The 19,522-nt window shown below is 58.3% G+C and overlaps 2 protein-coding genes and 2 gene segments (V, D, J or C); all 4 read right to left on the bottom strand.

The window, feature by feature from the left end:
- Positions 1-4,133: 4,133 nt before the first annotated feature.
- Positions 4,134-4,636, bottom strand: LOC308046884 (Ig lambda chain V-1 region-like). The segment is given in 2 exons: positions 4,591-4,636; positions 4,134-4,450 (listed from the first exon to the last, which is right to left on the bottom strand).
- A 1,266-nt stretch (positions 4,637-5,902) lies between these two features.
- Positions 5,903-6,426, bottom strand: LOC308046885 (Ig lambda chain V-1 region-like). The segment is given in 2 exons: positions 6,381-6,426; positions 5,903-6,240 (listed from the first exon to the last, which is right to left on the bottom strand).
- Positions 6,427-11,588: 5,162 nt separating this feature from the next.
- On the bottom strand, positions 11,589-12,560 carry LOC308047036 (pre-B lymphocyte protein 3-like). The gene is made up of 2 exons (XM_080355253.1): positions 12,346-12,560; positions 11,589-12,099 (listed from the first exon to the last, which is right to left on the bottom strand). The coding sequence occupies exons 1-2, from the start codon at positions 12,392-12,394 to the stop codon at positions 11,768-11,770; spliced, it is 381 nt and encodes a 126-aa protein (XP_080211379.1). The 5' UTR covers positions 12,395-12,560; the 3' UTR covers positions 11,589-11,767.
- Positions 12,561-15,535: 2,975 nt separating this feature from the next.
- CHCHD10 (coiled-coil-helix-coiled-coil-helix domain containing 10) lies at positions 15,536-16,921 on the bottom strand. Its single transcript, XM_080355308.1, has 4 exons — positions 16,816-16,921; positions 16,558-16,741; positions 16,183-16,330; positions 15,536-15,790 (listed from the first exon to the last, which is right to left on the bottom strand). Exons 1-4 carry the CDS (start codon positions 16,875-16,877, stop codon positions 15,771-15,773), a joined length of 414 nt encoding a protein of 137 aa, XP_080211434.1. The 5' UTR covers positions 16,878-16,921; the 3' UTR covers positions 15,536-15,770.
- Positions 16,922-19,522: the final 2,601 nt, after the last annotated feature.

The following is a 19,522-nucleotide window of genomic DNA, read 5'->3' on the forward strand; positions in this document are numbered from 1 at the left end:
AGAAGGCCCTCAGGGAGTGCACCAGGAGAACTGAGAGCAGTGCCCTGCACAGTACTCTGCCCACGCTTTCTCTCACCCCTACCACAGCTGCCACCAAGGCCAGAGACACCGCCAGCTCCTGCCACAACCTTCAGTGCTTCTGCACAGCACCCTCAATAAAGCACCCCGTGCCCACTGGGGAGAGCCCCTCACACCCTTGGGCAGAGGTGCTGTCACCAGAGGAGGGTGACCATCAGCCCTCAACTGGCAGGGAGCCCAGGGACCAGACCAGGATGCCCAGGGATGACAGCAGGCTTTTCCTCAGCTTCTCTGGGCCACAGGACAACACATGTGGAGGGCAGGCGCAAACAGACACACCACAGGCCTGCAGTCCCAGGACCTGTGCCACTTCCATGTGCTCCAGCAGAACCCTCAGGGTCACTGCCACACACAGCAGATAGTGACAGTAAACCTAGAGCACCGAATCAGGGCCACCTGTGGGGCACCTGGATCCTGACCAGTGCTGTAGTCCTGGGCACCACAGTAACAGACAGCCTCATCCTCGGCTTGGACCCCAGTGATGGTTAATGGGGCTGTGGAGCCGGATGTGGATCCAGAGAATCGCGAAGGGATGCCCGAGGGTCTCTTGCTGCTCTCATAGATCACAGTGACAGGGCCAGTGCCAGGGACCTTCTGCTGGTACCAGCCAGCACTGTTACCACTGCTAATCCCAGAGCAGGTGATCTGGACGGTCGCTCCCAGGGTCGTGGACACCGAGGCCGGCTGAGTCAGCGCTGCCTGGACCAGGGAACCTGGAGAAGGAGAGGAGAGAGGGGACAAGATGGGGGTCAGCCAGTGCCCCAGGGACACAGCCCTCCCTGTGCAGCGGTACAGGGAATGCCACAGTTGGAGGAGAATGGATACAACCACAGTCACAGACAAATTTAGGGAGCAGAAGGCAGCACAACACTTCCCAGCACAGAGGCAGCTCTGGCAGCAGCAGGAGGACATGGTTGTCAGAGGCAAGAGGCAGTGGGGTGGCAGACAAGGCCACACCGTGAATTCTGTAGGGACAAGGACAATGGTCCACAGCCACAACGCCACCTCCAGCTCTCTGGACCATGAGAGGGAGGACAATCACAGCCATGGCCATGCAGAGGGGACAAGAATCTCCCTCAGCCCCACAGTCACAACTCTGCTGGGTCATGAGGGAGAAGGGCTGAAAACCTTCCTCTGATTCTGGAATCAGTGTCCCACCTGCTATTATTCATTGTCACCAGACACCATAGCTGTTGCTGCCGTCGTTGCCACCACAGTAATAGACAGCCTCGTCCTCGGCTTGGACCCCAGTGATGGTCAACGTGGCCGTGGAGCCAGACTTGGTTCCGGAGAATCGCGAAGGGATGCCCGAGGGTCTGCTGTCATCCCAATAGATCACAGTGACAGGGGCAGTGCCAGGGACCTTCTGCTGGAACCAGCCAGCACTGCTACCACTGCTGCTGCTAATCCCAGAGCAGGTGATCTGGACGGTTGCTCCCAGGGTCGTGGACACCGAGGCCGGCTGAGTCAGCGCTGCCTGGACCAGGGAACCTGGAGAGGGAGAGGAGAGAGGGGAGAAGGTGGGGGTCAGCCAGTGCCCCAGAGGCACAGACCTCCCCGGGCAGTGGGATGGGGACAGGACCCCTGTGCCCAAAGGCCGTGATTCCATAGAGGGACTCAGAGCCCAAGGCCAGAGGCCCAGGGTCCTGCAAGGAGAACTGGCAGCAGCGAGAGGACGGAGAATGCCAGAGCCAGTGGGGATGGGGCCTGAACATGGCTAAAGGCATATTTGGGGAGCAGAGCCCTGGCCAGCCCAGCACATCCCATCACAGGGGCAGCTCCAGCAGCAACAGGCAGTGGGACTGGGATGAACTTACACTGTGCCTTGGTAGGGACAGGGATGAGGGGACTCCAGTCCCAGACTCATTTCCTGTGCCTTGGAGTGTGAAAGGGAGGACACTGACAACTGTGTCCTTGGAGAGGATGGGAATCTCTTGTATCCATACAGCCATGACTCATCTGAGCTACAAGGAAGAAGGGCAGAAGACCCAACTTTGATTCTGTTGCTTTTCTCCCACTTTCCCATTATTCAGTGCCATCACACTGATCAGCATTGCTGCCGTCGTAGCTCCCACAGTAATAGACAGCCTCATCCTCGGCTTGGACCCCAGTGATGGTTAACGTGCCCGTGTTGCCAGATGCAGAACCAGAGAATCGCGAAGGGATGCCCGAGGGTCTCTTGCTGCTCTGATAGATCACAGTGACAGGGCCAGTGCCAGGGACCTTCTGCTGGTACCAGCCAGCATTAGCCCAGCTGTAGCTGCTAACCCCAGAGCAGGTGATCTGGGCTGTTCCACCCAGGGTCGTGGACACCGAGGCCGGCTGAGTCAGTGCTGCCTGGACCAGGGAACCTGGAGAGGGAGAGGAGAGAGGGGAGAAGACGGGGGTCAGCCAGTGCCCCAGGGACACAGACCTCCGTGGGGATGGGGACAGAACCCCTGTGCGCCATGTTCCCAGCTGGATGCAGTGAGTCTGGAGGTGTCACCTGAGCTGTGGGCGAGCACCGCGAGGAGGAGAAGGAGCCAGGCCATGGTGCGATCCCTCCAGCTCCATGTCCCCACGACATTGGGGACAAGGTGACCCACTTAGTGGATGAGGGAAAGGCTGTGGATGTTGTGTACTTAGACTTCAGTAAAGCCTTGACACTGTATCCCACAGCATCTCCTGGAGAAGCTGCAGCTCATGGCCTGGATGTGTGTACTCTGTGATGCATAACGAACTGGCTGTAGGGCCCAAGAGTTGTGGTGGATGGAGCCAAAACCAGATGGTGGCTGATCACGAGTGGTGTTCCCCAGGGCTCTGTGTTGAGCCCAGTTCTCTTTAATCTCTATCAATGATCTGGATGAGGGGATTTAGTGTACCCTCAGTAAGTTTGCAGATGACAACAAATTTTGTGGGAGTGTTGATCTGCTGGAGGTAGGAAGGCCATACAGAGGGATCTGGACCAGTGGATCATTGGGCTGAGGCCAATTCTATGAGGTTTAACAAGGTCAAGTGCCAGGGCCTGCACTTGGGTAATAACAAACCCATGCAGCGCTACAGGCTTGGAGAAGAGCAGCTGGAAAGGTGGAAAATATGTTGATTGACAGCCAGCTGAATATGAACCAGCAGTGTGCCTAGGTGGCAAAAAGCCAACAGTATCCTGGCTTGTATCAGGAATAGTGGCAGTGGTATCAGGACCAGGGCAGTGATCGATCCCCTGTAGATGGGACAGGAACCTCCCTCAGCCCCACAGCCACACCTCTGCTTGGCAATGAGGGAGAAGGGTCGAAAACCTTCCTCTTTGCACCTTGTGTAGCACTAACAATTCCTCATTTTCCCCAGACACCAAAGCCACCGCTGCTGCTTTCCCAGCTCCCACAGTAATAGAGAGCCTCGTCCTCGGCTTGGACCCCAGTGATGGTTAACGTGGCCGTGGAGCCAGACTTGGTTCCGGAGAATCGTGAAGGGATGCCCGAGGGTCTATTGTTGTTATTGTAGATCACAGTGACAGGGCCAGTGCCAGGGACCTTCTGCTGGTACCAGCCAGCACTATAGCTGCTGCTAAGCCCGGAGCAGGTGATCTGGGCAGTTCCTCCCAGAGGAACCTGGAGAGGGAGAGGAGAGAGGGGAGAAGATGGGGGTCAGCCAGTGCCCCAGGGGCACAGAGCTCCCTGGGCACCAGTACATGGAACACCACAGTTATAGAAGAATGGATGCGACCACAGTCATGGGCAAATTTAGGGAGCAGAGGACAGCCCAACTCATCCCAGCACAAGGGCAGCTCTGGCAGGAGGAGGACATGGTCATCAGTAGCAAGAGGCAGTGGGGTGGCACACAAGGCCACACTGGGAATTCTGTAGGAACGGGAACAATGGTCCTCAGGCACTAGAGAACCCAAGGGAACCTACAGTTCTCTGGGACACCAAAGGGAGGACATTCGCAGCCATGGCCATGCAAAGGAGACAGGAACCTACCTCAGCCCTACAGCCACAACGCCGCAGGGCCAGGAGGGATAAATGATGAAAACTTTCTTCTGACATCGCAGTCAGTGTCCCACATGCTATTAGTTATTGTCACCAGACACCGTAGTTGCTGCTGCTGTCGTAGCCACCACAGTAATAGACAGCCTCGTCCTCGGCTTGGACCCCAGTGATGGTTAACGTGGCCGTGGAGCCAGATAAGGAACCAGAGAATCGCGAAGGGATGCCCGAGGGTCTCTTGTCGTTGTAGTAGATCACAGTGACAGGGCCAGTGCCAGGGACCTTCTGCTGGTACCAGCCAGCATGAGCCCAGCTGTAGCTGCTAATCCCAGAGCAGGTGATCCGGGCAGTTCCTCCCAGGGTCGTGGACACTGAGGGCGACTGAGTCAGCGCTGCCTGGACCAGGGAACCTGGAGAGGGAGAGGAGAGAGGGGAGAAGATGGGGGTCAGCCAGTGCCCCAGGAGCACAGACCTCCGTGGGCAGTGAGATGAGGACAGGATCCCCGCGCTCAGAGTAACCAGCTGGGCACGGTGAGTCTGGAGGTGTCACCTGAGCCGTGGGCGAGCACCATGAGGAGCAGAGGGACTCGGGCCATGGTGCGATCCCACCAGCTCCATTTCACCATGACAATGGGGCTGTGCTGAAGATCCTCACTCCCTCACAGACCCCTTCCTGGCCGAGGCACAGTCCCTTGTGGAACTCTGACCCCATGTTCAAGGGCTGGATTCTGCCTGCACATCTCTCCCAACCTCCCTCCTGGCTCCCTGAGCAGGGGCTGCTTCTCACACCCTGCTTCACCTGCTGGGTGACACAGCCAGGATTACACTGAGTCGTCACTGGTGCTGATGGCCCCACATTCAGGCGGCAGGACAGCACACTGGTCTCACCAAGAATCCCTGATGCTCAGGGCTCCTGGTGCACCACCAGCTGCAGCAGGGAGAAGGGCTGAAAACCTTCCTTTCACTTTGGAGACAGTGTCCTGCTTGCTGTTCCTCATTGTTCCCAGACACGAAAGCCACCGCTGCTGCTATCGTAGCTCCCACAGTAATAGACAGCCTCGTCCTCGGCTTGGACCCCAGTGATGGTTAACGTGGCCGTGGAGCCAGATCGGGTTCCGGAGAATCGCGAAGGGATGCCCGAGGGTCTGCCAGTGCTACCATAGATCACAGTGACAGGGCCTGTGCCAGGGACCTTCTGCTGGAACCAGCCATAGCTGTTGCTGCTCCCAGCGCAGCTGAACTGGGCAGTTCCTCCCAGGGTCATGGACATCAAGGGCAGAAGAGGATGGAGCTGCAAGGAGCAAGAGGCAGTGGGGCTGGGGACAAGGCAACGCTTTGCCTTCAGTACGGACAGAAACTAAGTGCCCCTGGCCCCAGAGTGACCTTCAGCACAGCATGGTACAGTCAGGACGACACAGTTATGTCCTTGGACGGGCACCTACCCCAGCCCCACAGCTCTGCTCAGGCATGAAGAAGAAAGGCAGAAAACCTCATTTTTTAACTCCTGTATACCTCACTTTCACATCTCTCTGTGTGACTCTTAACAGCATTGCTGCTGCTGTCCCAGGCACCACAGTAATAGACAGCCTCGTCCTCGGCTTGGACCCCAGTGATGGTTAGTGTGGCCGTGGTGCCAGACTGGGTTCCAGCGAATCGCGAAGGGATGCCCGAGGGTCTCTTGTTGTTATCGTAGATCACAGTGACAGGGGCAGTGCCAGGGACCTTCTGCTGGTACCAGCCATAGTAGCTGCCGCTCCCAGAGCAGGTGATCTGGACGGTTTCTCCGAGGGCCATGGACGTCGAGGGCGGCTGAGTCGACGCTCTGCTCAGGCATGAAGAAGAAGGGCAGAAAACCTCATTTTTTAACTCCTGTATACCTCACTTTCACATCTCTGTGTGACTCTAACAGCGTCACTGCTCCTGTCCCAGCCACCACAGTAATAGACAGCCTCGTCCTCGGCTTGGACCCCAGTGATGGTTAACGTGCCCGTGGAGCCAGACTTGGTTCCAGAGAATCGCGAAGGGATGCCCGAGGGTCTCTGGTTGCTGTTATAGATCACAGTGACAGGGGCAGTGCCAGGGACCTTCTGCTGATACCAGCCATAGTAGCTGCTGCTCCCAGAGCAGCTGATCTGGGCAGTTTCTCGCAGGGTAGTGGACACCGAGGACAGATGAGTCAGCACTGCCTGGACCAGGGAACCTGGAGAGGGAGAGGAGAGAGGGGAGAAGGGGGGGTCAGCCAGTGCCCCAAGGGCACAGACCTCCCTGGGCAGCAGGATGGGGACAGGACCCCTGTGCCCAGAGAGCCGCAGCCAGGTACAGCAAGTCTGGAGGTGTCACCTGAGCTGTGGGCGAGCACCATGAGGAGCAGAGGGACTCGGGCCATGGTGCGATCCCACCAGCTCTGATTCACCATGACAATGGGGCTGTGCTGCAGATTCCCCACTCCTTCTCAAACCCCTTCCTGGCCAAGGCACGGTCCCTTGTGGAACTCTGACCCCATGTTCAAGGGCTGGATTCTGCCTGCACATCTCTCCCAACCTCCCTCCTGGCTCCCTGAGCAGGGGCTGCTTCTCACACCCTGCTTCACCTGCTGGGTGACACAGCCAGGGTTACACTGAGTCGTCACTGGTGCTGATGGCCCCACATTCAGGTGGCAGGACAGCACACTGGTCTCACCAAGGATCCCTGATGCTCAGGGCTCCTGGTGCACCACCAGCTGCAGCAGGGAGAAGGGCTGAAAACCTTCCTTTCACTTTGGAGACAGTGTCCTGCTTGCTATTCCTCATTGTTCCCAGACACCAAAGCCACTGTTGCTGCCGTCCCAGGCACCACAGTAATAGACAGCCTCGTCCTCGGCTTGGACCCCAGTGATGGTTAACGTGGCCGTGGAGCCAGATCGGGTTCCGGAGAATCGCGAAGGGATGCCCGAGGGTCTATTGGTGCTACCATAGATCACAGTGACAGGGGCTGTGCCAGGGACCTTCTGCTGGAACCAGCCAGAATAAGCATAGCCGCTGTCAAGCCCAGAGCAGGTGATCTGGATGGGTCTTCCCAGGGTCATGGACACTGAGGGTGGCTGAGTCAGCCTCGCCTGGACCAGGGAACCTGGAGAGGGAGAGGAGAGAGGGGAGAAAACGGGGGTCAGCCAGTGTCCCAGGAGCACAGACCTCCCCAGGCTGCATGACAGGGATGCGACCCCTGTTCCATAAGCTCCCAATGCCATACAGAGACTCAGAGCAACACACAGAGAGCCCAAGGCCAGAGGGCCACGGTCCCGTGAGGAGAGTGGGCAGAAGCAGGGACAGTTAGGGCCGGAGTTGGAAAAGGGACCCTGTTGGGTTATGGGCACATTATGGGAAGCAGAGCCCTGCTCTAAGCTAGAGCATTCCAGCACCCACACAACTCCAGCAGCAAGAGGAGGAAGAGGATGGAGCTGCAAGGAGCAAGAGGCAGTGGGGCTGGGGACAAGGCAACGCTTTACCTTCAGTACGGACAGAAACTAAGTGCCCCTGGCCCCAGAGTGACCTTCAGCACAGCATGGTACAGCCAGGACGACACAGTTATGTCCTTGGACGGGCACCTACCCCAGCCCCACAGCTCTGCTCAGGCATAAAGAAGAAAGGCAGAAAACCTCATTTTTTAACTCCTGTATACCTCACTTTCACATCTCTCTATGTGACTCTTAACAGCATTGCTGCTGCTGTCCCAGGCACCACAGTAATAGACAGCCTCGTCCTCGGCTTGGACCCCAGTGATGGTTAATGTGGCTGTGGATCCAGACTGGGTTCCAGAGAATCGCGAAGGGATGCCCGAGGGTCTCTGGTTGCTGTTATAGATCACAGTGACAGGGGCAGTGCCAGGGACCTTCTGCTGGTACCAGCCAGCACTGCTACTGCTGCTGCCCCCAGAGCAGGTGATCTGGATGGTTCCTCCCAGGGTAGTGGATATCGAGGGCGGCTGAGTCAGCGCTGCCTGGACCAGGGAACCTGGAGAGGGAGAGGAGAGAGGGGAAAGGGGAGAAGGGGGGGCTCAGGCAGTGCCCCAGGGGCACAGACCTCCCTGGGCAGCAGGATGCCGACAGGACCCCTGTACCCAGAGAGCCGCAGCCAGGTACAGCAAGTCTCGAGGTATCACCTGAGCCGTGGGCAAGCACCATGAGGAGCAGAGGGAATCAGGTCATGGTGTGATCCCACCAGCTCTGTGTCCCCACGACGATGGGGCTGTGCTGCAGATCCTCTCAAACCCTTTCCTGGCCAGGGCACAGTCCCTTGTGGAACTCTGACCCCATGTTCAAGGGCTGGATTCTGCCTGCACATCTCTCCCAACCTCCCTCCTGGCTCCCTGAGCAGGAGCTGCTTCTCACACCCTGCTTCACCTGCTGGGTGACACAGCCAGGGTTACACTGAGTCGTCACTGGTGCTGATGGCCCCACATTCAGGTGGCAGGACAGCACACTGGTCTCACCAAGGATCCCTGATGCTCAGGGCTCCTGGTGCACCACCAGCTGCAGCAGGGAGAAGGGCTGAAAACCTTCCTTTTACTCTGGAGACAGTGTCCTGCTTGCTATTCCTCATTGTTCCCAGACATCAAAGCCACCGCTGCTGCTGTCCCAGGCACCACAGTAATAGACAGCCTCGTCCTCGGCTTGGACCCCAGTGATGGTTAACGTGGCCGTGGAGCCAGATCGGGTTCCGGAGAATCGCGAAGGGATGCCCGAGGGTCTGTTGTTGTTATTGTAGATCACGGTGACAGAGCCAGTGCCAGGGACCTTCTGCTGGAACCAGCCAGCACCATACCAGCTGTCACTGCTAAACCCAGAGCAGGTGATCTGGACGGTTCCTCCCAGGGTCGTGGCCACCGAGGGCAGCTGAGTCAGCGCTGCCTGGACCAGGGAACCTGGAGAGGGAGAGGGAGATAGGGGAGAAGATGGGGGTGAGCCAGTGTCCCATGGATATAGACCTCCCTGGGCAGTGGGATGGGGACAGAACCCCTGTGCTCAGAGTCCCTGGCCGGGTACAGTGAGTCTGGAGGTGTCACCTGAGCTGTGGTCGAGCACCATGAGGAGCAGAGGGACTCAGGCCTTGTGTGATCCCACCAGTTCTGTGTCCCCACGATGATGGGGCTGTGCTGTGGACCCCAGCTCCCTCTTAAGTCCCCATTCACCTGGGTACAGCTGCTCCATGTAAATGGACCCCAAACATTCGCTGGCAGCTCCTGGTCCGGTGCTCCCCGAACACTGCAGGCAGGTCTCTAGCCCACCAGAGGCACCAAGATCCTGGGCACCTGGGCTGCTGTCTCCATGGGTCACTAGGCTGGGAACACCAAGTCCAGCCTCCCACCAGACACCACACCTGGGTTGCTCTCAGGAGCCACAAGACTGTGACCAGCTGGATTGAGGGCTCCACACAAATGCGATCTGGTTTAGTTAAAGACAACATCAGCCAGGGCACATGCCAAAAGTTGGCAGGACTGTTTTGCTACCCTGCTCTGCTGAAGTGTCCTCTGCAGCCACCTCAGCCCACCCACGACCCTGGCATCACCCACCAACCCTCAGAGCATCCCTCTGCACAGCTCCTCCAGCCACGCTCCCATTCTCCTCCTGCCCTGGGCATTTCTCCGCACCCACAGCCAGCCCAGCACAAGCTGCAGTTCCTCACCAGCACCCCCTGACAGCCATGCACCCCACTGCCCATGGGTGCCCCGGCATCTCTGGGGCCAGCAGGACAGACCCTGCTGCTTCTCAGCAGCACCGCTGGGCCCATGATGCCCCTGAGATGGAGGCATGTTGGCTCTGCTGGACCAGTTAGAGTCCATGGGTCCCTGACAGCCCCTGCAAGGTTTTAGGATTGAGTATGGGGAAGCAAACAGCAGGTCCCTTTCAGCTCTCACACCACATTCCAGCTCCTCTGCACCTTTTAGAAGAATAACGAATAGGTCCCAGGCACATGAAGACGTGGATTTATTATTTTATGCTCATTTTACATAAGTTCAACTCTAAGCTACCACCACCACACTCTGTGACTCCCTTAGGCCAGGAACACAGCAGCTCCTCCTTAAAGACAGGATATTTTCCATGGGCCTCCTTCTCTTAATCAGCAGTTTCTTCTGTTTCAAGTTCTGGCTGCGAACCAAGGCTGATGTGGTGGTTTGTTTGGTTTTGTTTTACAAGCTCACTAGCAATAAAGTGCTGCGGCTGGTTCAGTCCAAGGCTGCAGCAGCAGCGCCCCCCCGCGGCCTCCCCCGCTTCGACTTCACTGCAAGAGGGGGAATGAAGGGCGGTGAGAAGCCAGCAAGCAGGTGTGCCCATGATTCAGTACTTCTTGAACTCAGTTCTTTCTGCTTTCACATCATCCTCGATTAGCTGGTATATACATAAGTCACAACTGTGGAAGCCTCGATATCCATCAGGACAAGTGAAGGGATGGTGTTCCTGGAAAGAAAACACACTGTTGATCTTTGTGATTAGCTGAGATTCCTTGCTGTTATCTTGACCTTCACGGGCACACGCTGCACCGGTGCGGGATGCCAATGTCCCCCAGTACCAACGCCAGCTTTGCCCGCACAGTGCGGGCGTCGAACGCATTGGGGTGTTTCCCCGTGTTACCAATGAAATCTGTTACAATTTTTTGCAAAAATGCATTATCTTTCTGCGTGAAAATGTTAATATAAGGTACCCACCGATGCCGGTATGTTTAAACGTGTTCTTTTCTTCTCAGAAGTTCTGGGGGTCACCAGGGGTTGAGGGGAAATGGCAGCGGGGGGAGCGTTGGGGACGTGAGGAGCCGCTGAGGGCGACAGGAAGGAGACAGGGGCTGATGACAGGAGGAACAGACCTCCCCTGGCAGGGCACCGCGGGTCTCCGCCAGGCGCGGGTGACACAGCCCCATCCAGCCCCAAGAGATTCCCCCAAACCCACTGCCACGGCACCCTTGGGTCACCCTGCTGACCTGGCACCTTGGGCACGACACCTTAGAATCACAGAATCACAGCATGTCAGGGGTTGGAAGGGACCTCAGAAGCTCATCCAGTGCAATCCCCCCATGGAGCAGGAACACCCAGATGAGGTTACACAGGAAGGTGTCCAGGCGGGTTGGAATGTCTGCAGAGAAGGAGACTCCACAACCTCCCTGGGCAGCCTGGGCCAGGGTCTGCCACCCTCACTGAGAAGAAGTTTCTTCTCAAGTTTAAGTGGAACCACTTATGTTCCAACTTAAACCCATTACCCCTTGTCCTACCATTGTTTGTCACCAAGAAGAGCCTGGCTCCATCCTCCTGACACTCATCCTTTGTACATGGCTCCTCGGGACACCACATGTGTGATACAAGTGACACAAGCTGTGGGGTTGAGCATTAACCTTTATTGTCAAGTGAGCCCAGTGGTGCAGAAGCCAAAGCTGTGAACAAGCCCAAGCCCACATTGTGCCCAGTGCCAGAAGAGCCTGGGACACCCGGCCACAGCAGAGCCTGTCATCCTCCCACCACAGCGGGAGATCCCAGGCTGAGCCCTAGCAGCTCTCACACCGTGTGAGGCTGCCCAGCGCTCCATGTTGGAGATTTGGGGTGGAAGAGGACGTTGTTGCACCTCAAAGGACAACGCAGCGCTGCTGGGCTTGCTCAAGCATGTGAGAGGATCTTTATCCACCCCTCCTAAGGTTGCTGTCTCCCTGCTGAGGGCTTGGCATCAGGGTTGCAAGGGAAAAGCCAAAAGTTTTTTTTTTGTGTTTTTAAAACCACTTGAAGGCCTGTGACAGGGAGCAGTAGTAGCTGCCATTGTCTTCATCGCGGGCGGACGCGATGATGAGGATGCAGGCATTGCGGGCGAGGTCTTTGGTCGCAGAGAAGCGGTCGGAAATGTTGGCGGGTTTGTGCTTGTCTTGCTCGGAGTTGTAGTAGAGCAGATAGCGCAGGGGTTGCCCCGGGCGCTGCTGGTACCACCAGGAGATGCCAAAATAGCTGATGTTGTACTGGGGGCTCAGGGTGCAGGACAGCCGGGCGGTCTGCCCGGGCAGCACCGACACGGCGGGTGGCTGGGTCAGCACAGGCTGAGCCCTGGAAGCTGCACACACCAAGGATGCAGTTACTGGCAGGCTGAGCCATGTCCCACATCGCCCCCAGCCCCAAAACATCCCCCTACTCCCTTGAGGCAACCCCATTCCCCAACCTCCATCCTGCTCATCACACCGCACAGCCCTGGAGCAAACTGCCCTGCTCAGACAAGTATCCACCACACGCAGCCCAGTCCTGCCCACCATCCCCCAGTTCCACCCCCGGACAGCAGCTCGCTCAGCCACACCACCCTTACCTGTCCCCACCGCCCCTGCCAGGAGCAGGACCATGAAGCCCAGGGCCATGGTAGGACAAAGGAAGGGAGGCTGTTTTGGAGAGGGTCTGCGGTGCTGCACAAGCCCTGGTTGCTGTGCCACTGGCTCTGGCGAGGCGTATGTAAATGACACAGGGGGCTTGGGGACACCAGCTCCCGCGTTGCTTGCATTGCTGCAGCTGGGCTTCAGGCAGGGGCTGGAAGCAGTGGGGCGAGAGATGAGCATTGTGACCCACCACCCACCTTCAGCCCAGGCTTGGCCATTTCCTCCGAGTGCACAGATGCACACACAGCCCACCCCACCGCGCTCTGCCCTGGGCACGGGGTACAGTGTGAGGGCATCGCTGACCATGTCCTTCCTGCCTCAGTCCCTCCGCCAGCAGATGCACAGGGGGCCAAGAGCCTGAATGGCACCTTGCTGAAGATGTGGTGGCACCAGGGACAATGACAGAACATGCCGGAGTCCCCTGGCAGCTGTCTCATCGCAGAAGGAAAACTGCTGCTCCCTTCTCCAGCAGCTCCATGGCCGTGACAAGAACAGCTGCCCCATGGCACAGGCTGGGAGAGCTGCCACTTTGCCAGGGCCACCTCAGAACCAGCAGCCCCAGGCAAACAGTCAGAGTCACCTGCCAGGAGACGTCTCCCAGGGGAGCCCGAGCAGCGAGCCAGGGCTGCAGCACAGCCAGTGCCTCGTGCAGAAAGACAGCAGAGCGTTACTGCAAAGTGCTGCCAGACTGACGGGGCATGAAGCCTCTCCTGTCTCTAGCACCCGTCACAGGGCCAGAGTCACGCAATTATGCAGCCAGCCACAGTCAGGGGCTGGTCACCCCCCAGCCCTTGGCAGCAGGGCGGCTGGCAGTGATTCTGCAGTGCCACATACCCAGCGGGTACCTCCTGCCCTTCACAGATAAGCTCATGCCCCCAGTGCCACCACATCACCATCCAGCGATAGCCCTTTCCACGCCCCCTGCAGCACCAGCTCCACACCCAAGGTGTCCCCAAGGCAAAGATGCTGGCAAGGGGTTCCTGACGTGTCTTGCCCAGTGCACTCTCTGAGTTTGCGGGAAAATGGAGCTGAGGCACAGCTCTGTCTCATTAGACCACCCCAGCACTGTGTCTCTGAAGCACCACCATCACACCAGCACAGGCCGCAGCGAGCCGGACGCCTGCTGTGCTGCAGCGCTCTGAGCACAGGCTGCGGCACCCAACAGCTCGCCTATTTTTTCCTCATTGTCTGTCAGCTGGTCTAACAAACGCCGTTACCCACACAGCCCAGCCCCATGCTCACCCTGTTCCACCAGCATGAGGTGTGAGAGGTGCTCAGTGAACAGAAGGAACTCATCCAAGTGAAGCAGGTTTTCTCCCAGACTGACACATCATTGTCCAAGCACAGCTACCCCATGAGGCCAGGGCACAGCATGGACCAGGACTCACTGCCACCCCACCCCACATTTGCTGCTGAGCTCCATGGCTTCATCCTGCTCTGTAACGCAGATACAGCTGCCACAGCTCCCCCCAGGCTGCAAACCCCCCACCTTGTGCTCCAGAGTAGGACGGGAGCAGGCAGGGTCCTGAGGAAGGCCTTTCCAGCGGCATCTCACAGATGAGACCACAGCTGCCCTTGCAGCATCACCGCACTCTGCTAGGAGCAGTGTGGGCAGATCTGGCACCATCACAGCCTAGACAAGGTACAAGATCAACAAGGGGGCAGGAAACACCCCAAGACTGTAAAAAGTCTGCAATTCAGAGCAGTGCCATGTTCGTTACGGTGATATATAGAGGTGCATGGGGAAAGCATCAGCTTTGCCTCTGCTCTGGGCCAGCTGGTCACCTGGACCATCTTCATCAGCACCATGAGGGCAGGGATGGACATGGCCCTGTGATGCACAGCAATGCCCAGGAACAGGCATGGCACATCAGCAGCCTTTGCCTCATCTGTTTCAAAGAAGAGACAGATCTTTAACCCCTACACAATGAATCCCAGAGGACAACCATCCCAGCAGAGCTGAGTTACTGTAAGTGCAGGGAGGGAGGCCAGAGGCAGGATGAGTTCCCAGCCTGGCAGCTCTGGGCAGTCACTGGAAGGGGCTCTGCTTGTCTGGACACAACCAGGAGAGCTGTGGGGCAGAGGGGCAGCTGCCAGCAGAGCTCTTGTGCTCCCAGATGTGTGGGCCCAGTGCCCTGGCCCAACTCCTGGCCCTCAGCTCCAGAGAGCAGATATCTGTGGCTGGTGGAACAAGCAGACCCTGTCCTGCCCTTGCCCAGTTGGCCGAGAGCCTTTGCCTGACCCCAGACACTCATGGCTGAAGCCGCCAGACTCACATGATCCTGAGCCTTTGCTCCCTCTGCTATTTGAATCGGATCCCCAGCTCTGACTACTGGCATACGTCAGCCCTGGGGATTTCTCAACCCTCACAAACTTGGTGAGAGTTCATGGCTAAAATATCCTCTGGTGACTCAGCTGTGACCTCCAGCTCTTTCCCTTTGTGACCAGGACAAGTTTGTGGAAGGGGAACGGCAGAGGCCAGCTCTCTGCTTTTGCCTACTCATTTTGATGAAATGAAGTGGAAAGACAGACATTTCAGAACCATTTTCCCCAAACCAAAATGTTCATCCCCACTCCTAACCTGAAACACTCCCAGCACCAAACAGCAGCAGACACGGCTGCAATACAGCAGCTCCGAGTCCCAACGATGGCCAGTCCGCAGGCAGCACTCGTGCTCCTGTTCTGCTGTAGCGACTGCAGGAGGAAAGCGGCTCCGAACTTCACCTGATGCTGGTGACCTTGAGAACATTGCATAACACACTAAGGCTGTTAAGTAAGATCAGCCGACTGTACCTGCGTCACACAGCCAGGCAAGTCACAGTCTCTTCGCTCTGGGGTCAGAACAGCTCCTCAACAGTGTATTGATGGAAAAAATAATTTGCCACTGAAAACCCTGTAGGACACACCTCAGACTACATCTCCAGCCTCTCCTCTGTCTGGAGTGCAGCCAGCCCAGCGTCTGCTCAGCTGTGGATCTGCACTCACCAGGTCACGCAGGCACAGTCCTTGCTGGCTGCACCTCCTGTTTGCAGGAAATACACTATTGTGCCTTGTCCTTTAAGTGGCTGACACTGTTAACGTTTTGGTAGTTTAGCTTTAGAATTAAACTAACAGCATGCACAGCAATAGGTCTGAATAAACTCCTTTATTCATCTGTAATGAATACAGAACTATCCAAATTCCAATATCCCACAGGTCCAACCATTCCTTTCCTTCTCTACTAGTCCTGAAGTGAATTACCACTATAAGACCCCTGTCTGGTCAGTCCGCTCCCTCCAGCTCACCCCTGTCCGTCCTTCTGTTCCCTGCAGACAGCAGGGCTCTACACCAGACCCCTCATCCCTATAAGGGGGCAGATTCTTCACAGGAGAGAAGAAACACCTGCAGGGAGAAAACACAAGTTCAGCATTAGGTGCATGTTCCAGCAGCTGGAGTTAAACACTCTCTGAGCTACACTGACCAGGTCAAGACATAACTACTGACATCTGCTTTCAACAGAATCAGGGAATCAAGTCCGGACGCGGCAGGCTTCCCACAGCAGCAAGAGAGAAACCTCGGAGAATGCACCCACAGCCCCCTCACCTTCACGGAGACACAGTCAGGACCATTTTTCCTGCCCTTTCCAGTTCCCTTCTGCAGTCCAGGGTAAAAAGGCAGGACTGCTTCCTATTTAAAGCCCTGAAGGGCACTATAACTCCAGCAGATTGCTCCTACAACCCCTGAGCCCTCTCGGGTGTCCCCTGGCAGCGGTCCCCAGCCGGGCGCAGCCTCACCATTGGTGGACTTGCACTGCTTCAGAGCCTCGTTGAAACCCTCGCACAGGGTCAGGTCGCTCTGGTTGGTGGCACATTCCAGGAACTGCTTCATCTCATAGTGGCAGGGTCCGTACGGCGACTGGTACACGGGTGGCTGCCGGAGCTCCTGCAGGGAGGGCCCGCTCAGGGATGGAGGTTCGGGGGCAGCGCCGACCCCTCTCACCGCCTCCCGGCAGGACTCGCCCCGTCCCCTTGGGCCGCTGCGCGTCCTTCACCGCGCGGCTGGGCCGGCCCAGAGGCACCGGCCGTCCCGCTGCCCGCGGCCGCTCGGCCCGCCCAGCCCCGCCGCCCCCCAAGGGCAGGACAAGGACACCAACCCGGCCCTGCACGCACCTGCGCGGGAGCCGCCGCCTTGGCCGGTTCGGAGGAGCCGCCGCTGAAGGCTCCGGTGAGGGCGCTGCCCACGACGTGTCCCACGGCGGAGCCCACGGCCACGCCGGCCGCCGTGCTCGCCATCTGCGCCATCAGCCCGGGCTGCGCCGGCTGCGCCGCCGGCACCGGGGCCGCTGGGGGCGGGCTGCGGAGAGAACCGAGTCAGAGGGAGCAGACGGAGACTGAGAGCCCGGGCACCCGGCTCCCCTCTCCCGGTACCTGGCGGGGGCCGGGGCTGGTGCCGCCGCGCGCCGTCCCGCGCTCCTGCTGCCTCGCGCCATCGTCTCGCCGTTCTCCCGCCCCGCCCCACGCACCGCCTTAAGAAGAGCCGCCACCACGTGACGCTGCGCGCATGCTCAGCCGAGAGGCCGAAGCCACTCGCCCCGCCCCTCTGAGGGCAGGCGGGGCCTTCCGTCTAGCGCATGCGCAGAGGGGGGCGAGATGAGACCCCGCCCCCCGCGACGCCCGTACCGACTGTGCGCCGCCCGCCGCCGCCAGGGGGCGCCCCCGCCCCGCGGGCCCGGCGGTGCCGGTGGTGGGGGCGGGACCGGGGCGGGACCGGGAGCGGCACGGGCAGGAGCTGCGGGGTCTGTGTCCTTCGGAAGCGCCGTGTTTGTCTGAACCGGGACCGTGGGGGATGTGAGCGAGGCGGCCCCGCTGCCGCCCGTCCCCTGCCCGGCGCACACGGACTCGCTGTCGCCGTCTGGGCTCCCACCCGCAGCATCTCCGCTAAATAAACGGCGGCGAATGTGCCCGCACCTGGCCTGGCCCCGCCCCAGTGAAGCACAGAGGCCCGGACTGACCCTGCCCGAGCGGGCGGCAAGCTCCAGCGGGGCCGCCGGTGCCGGGGTCTGACCCGCCCGGCACTGCACGGCCCGGCCCGAGCCCCGCACCCGTGTTTAACGGCCCCGTGGTGAAGGGAGGGGCCACGGGAGGGGCCGTGCACCCCCGTAACGGAGGGGCCGCAGCGGCAGAGCAATGATTTATACTCGTGTGGTGGGTTTAACCCCCACAGGACACACTGACCACAGCTCTGCTCCCTCCAAAATCGGGTCAGACTTTGCATTTCAGTTTGTCCCACCCTGCTGCAGCCCAGCTGGGACAAGACACACACTCTGGGGGTGCACTGGTGACCCAGCACCTCTCTGCGCCCACGTTCAGCACCTGCAGATGCAGCAACTCACCATCACTACCATCACCGTCCCAAACATGGCTCAGCTCGGTTTTGGACCAAAGGCCCGTGTTCTGCTGGGTGCTGTGGAGTCCTCGTGGGTCCCTGCGATGGAGGACGAAGCTCTGTGGGTGCGGGCAGGGCTGGAGGAACGGCAGTGGGTGCAGGCAGCGCAGGCAGCGCAGGCAGCGCAGGCAGGGCAGACACAGCCGCTCTGCTGCAAAGGGTTCTGCAGGTGTCCTGACAAAGCAGAGTTTCAAGGAGGGCGATTCGGTGGCTTTGCAAATGCTCAGAGGCTCCTTCTCCCAGGTGTGGGCAGAGCGTGAAGGGGCTTGTTGGAAGTGGGTGATGGATGCGGCCTCTGTGGCATGGGAGGTGACGGGTGGGGGAGAGGTGGGTAATGAAGGGCTGGGAGGGGGAAGATGAACCGTCCACAACTGAGGCAGACAAAAGTGGTTGCCAGGGAGGAGTGTGGGGAGGAATGATGTGGTCTAAGCCATTGGCCAGCACAATAATTTTTGCAGCAGCCCTCTGGATACAAACCAACAGATCAAGGAAACATTTGCAAGGCGTGGACGTTGTTGGGAAGTAGGAATCCATGGAGAGATGATGATGATGAGCCCTCAAATCACGAACAGACAGGCTGGATGACGCCAGTTTTACCTTCAAACCAATTTCTTGACAATCATCTCTCCCCAGGCACCCCAGCTGGCCTCTGGGGCTAATGTGGGTCCTGGTTTGCTTGATGTCTCCCTGAGACAGGCCTGGTTGTCCGCTCTGTCTTTGGATGTTCCTTATGCCTTGTGGAGTGAAAGAAATTTCCAAACTTGAGAAGGATCCATAAGTTGTCCAGGAAAATAAAAAAAATCCCAGCTCTGTTGTGTCTCCAGGGCTGTGTTCATACACTCAGCAAGTTATGAAAACCAGCTCCTTGGGCTGGTTCATTGACTGGCAGGAATTAGAGAGCCAAGTCACTGCAGGGCTGGCAATTAGCTCCTGTGTAAGTGTTTGTGTAGAATCAGATTTCCAGCACGAGGGGCAGAGAAAAGCGTTTGTAAAGCAAGCCGCCCCCTTGGCGCAGGAGCTGGGCGGGCAGGGGGAGCACTGCAGCTCCTCCGCTTCTGAGGGACGGGATTGTGCCTCAAACAAACACAACCTGGGTCTCCTGAGGGGGTAACACCCCCAAATCCTTCCTTCTGCAGCACCAGGGAACTCGCCTGGCTCGGGAGCTGTGCTCTGCAGTTCTGGTTGCGGCTGGAACAGCAGCATTTGAGTTTCAGCATTTGCCTCTTCTTTTGCCCGCTAATAGGGGAGGGAGCCAAGCAGCTGTAAAAGCAGGAGGATGTAACTGGAAAGCCCCTGCACCAGCAGCACCTGCATTTGTTCCTTTTCCCAGCCACATGTCCTGGGGAGAGAGTTCCCTCTCCCGAGCAGCCCCATCCCTCCAAGCTATGAGCACTTGTGGGGAAACACAGGACCTAGAGACATGAGAAATAAAAGACAAGAGGGAAGAAAAGGGTGACCTCAAGGAGACCCTTACTATGAGAACACCCCGGTGAGAGCTCAGCTCTCTGCTGTCACTGCAGCCCATCCACGCATGGAGGCTCTTTGTCCCTTCTGGGTTGTCCCTGGCTGTAGGAAGAACCTGGGCATGTGCTGGGGGGAGGAGAGGATGCACTTGCACGGGTGCAGGGGATGTCAGACCCCCAGCCATGAGAAATGGAGGTTCATTAGTTCCACCACATGCAGAACAAC

The sequence above is a fragment of the Nesoenas mayeri genome (genome assembly GCF_963082525.1).
Source record: "Nesoenas mayeri genome assembly, chromosome: 17".
NCBI lineage: Eukaryota > Metazoa > Chordata > Aves > Columbiformes > Columbidae > Nesoenas > Nesoenas mayeri.

Excerpts from the sequence above, each read along its gene's own strand:
- LOC308047036 (XM_080355253.1), bottom strand. The coding sequence starts at position 12,394 with ATGGCCCTGGGCTTCATGGTCCTGCTCCTGGCAGGGGCGGTGGGGACA. Across the intron at positions 12,100-12,345 it reads GGCAGGGGCGGTGGGGACAG|CTTCCAGGGCTCAGCCTGTG; the intron begins GTAAGGGTGGTG and ends TGGTGTGTGCAG.
- CHCHD10 (XM_080355308.1), bottom strand. The coding sequence starts at position 16,877 with ATGGCGCGAGGCAGCAGGAGCGCGGGACGGCGCGCGGCGGCACCAGCC. Across the intron at positions 16,742-16,815 it reads CCAGCCCCGGCCCCCGCCAG|CCCGCCCCCAGCGGCCCCGG; the intron begins GTACCGGGAGAG and ends TTCTCTCCGCAG. Across the intron at positions 15,791-16,182 it reads GCAGTGCAAGTCCACCAATG|GTGTTTCTTCTCTCCTGTGA; the intron begins GTGAGGCTGCGC and ends TTCTCCCTGCAG.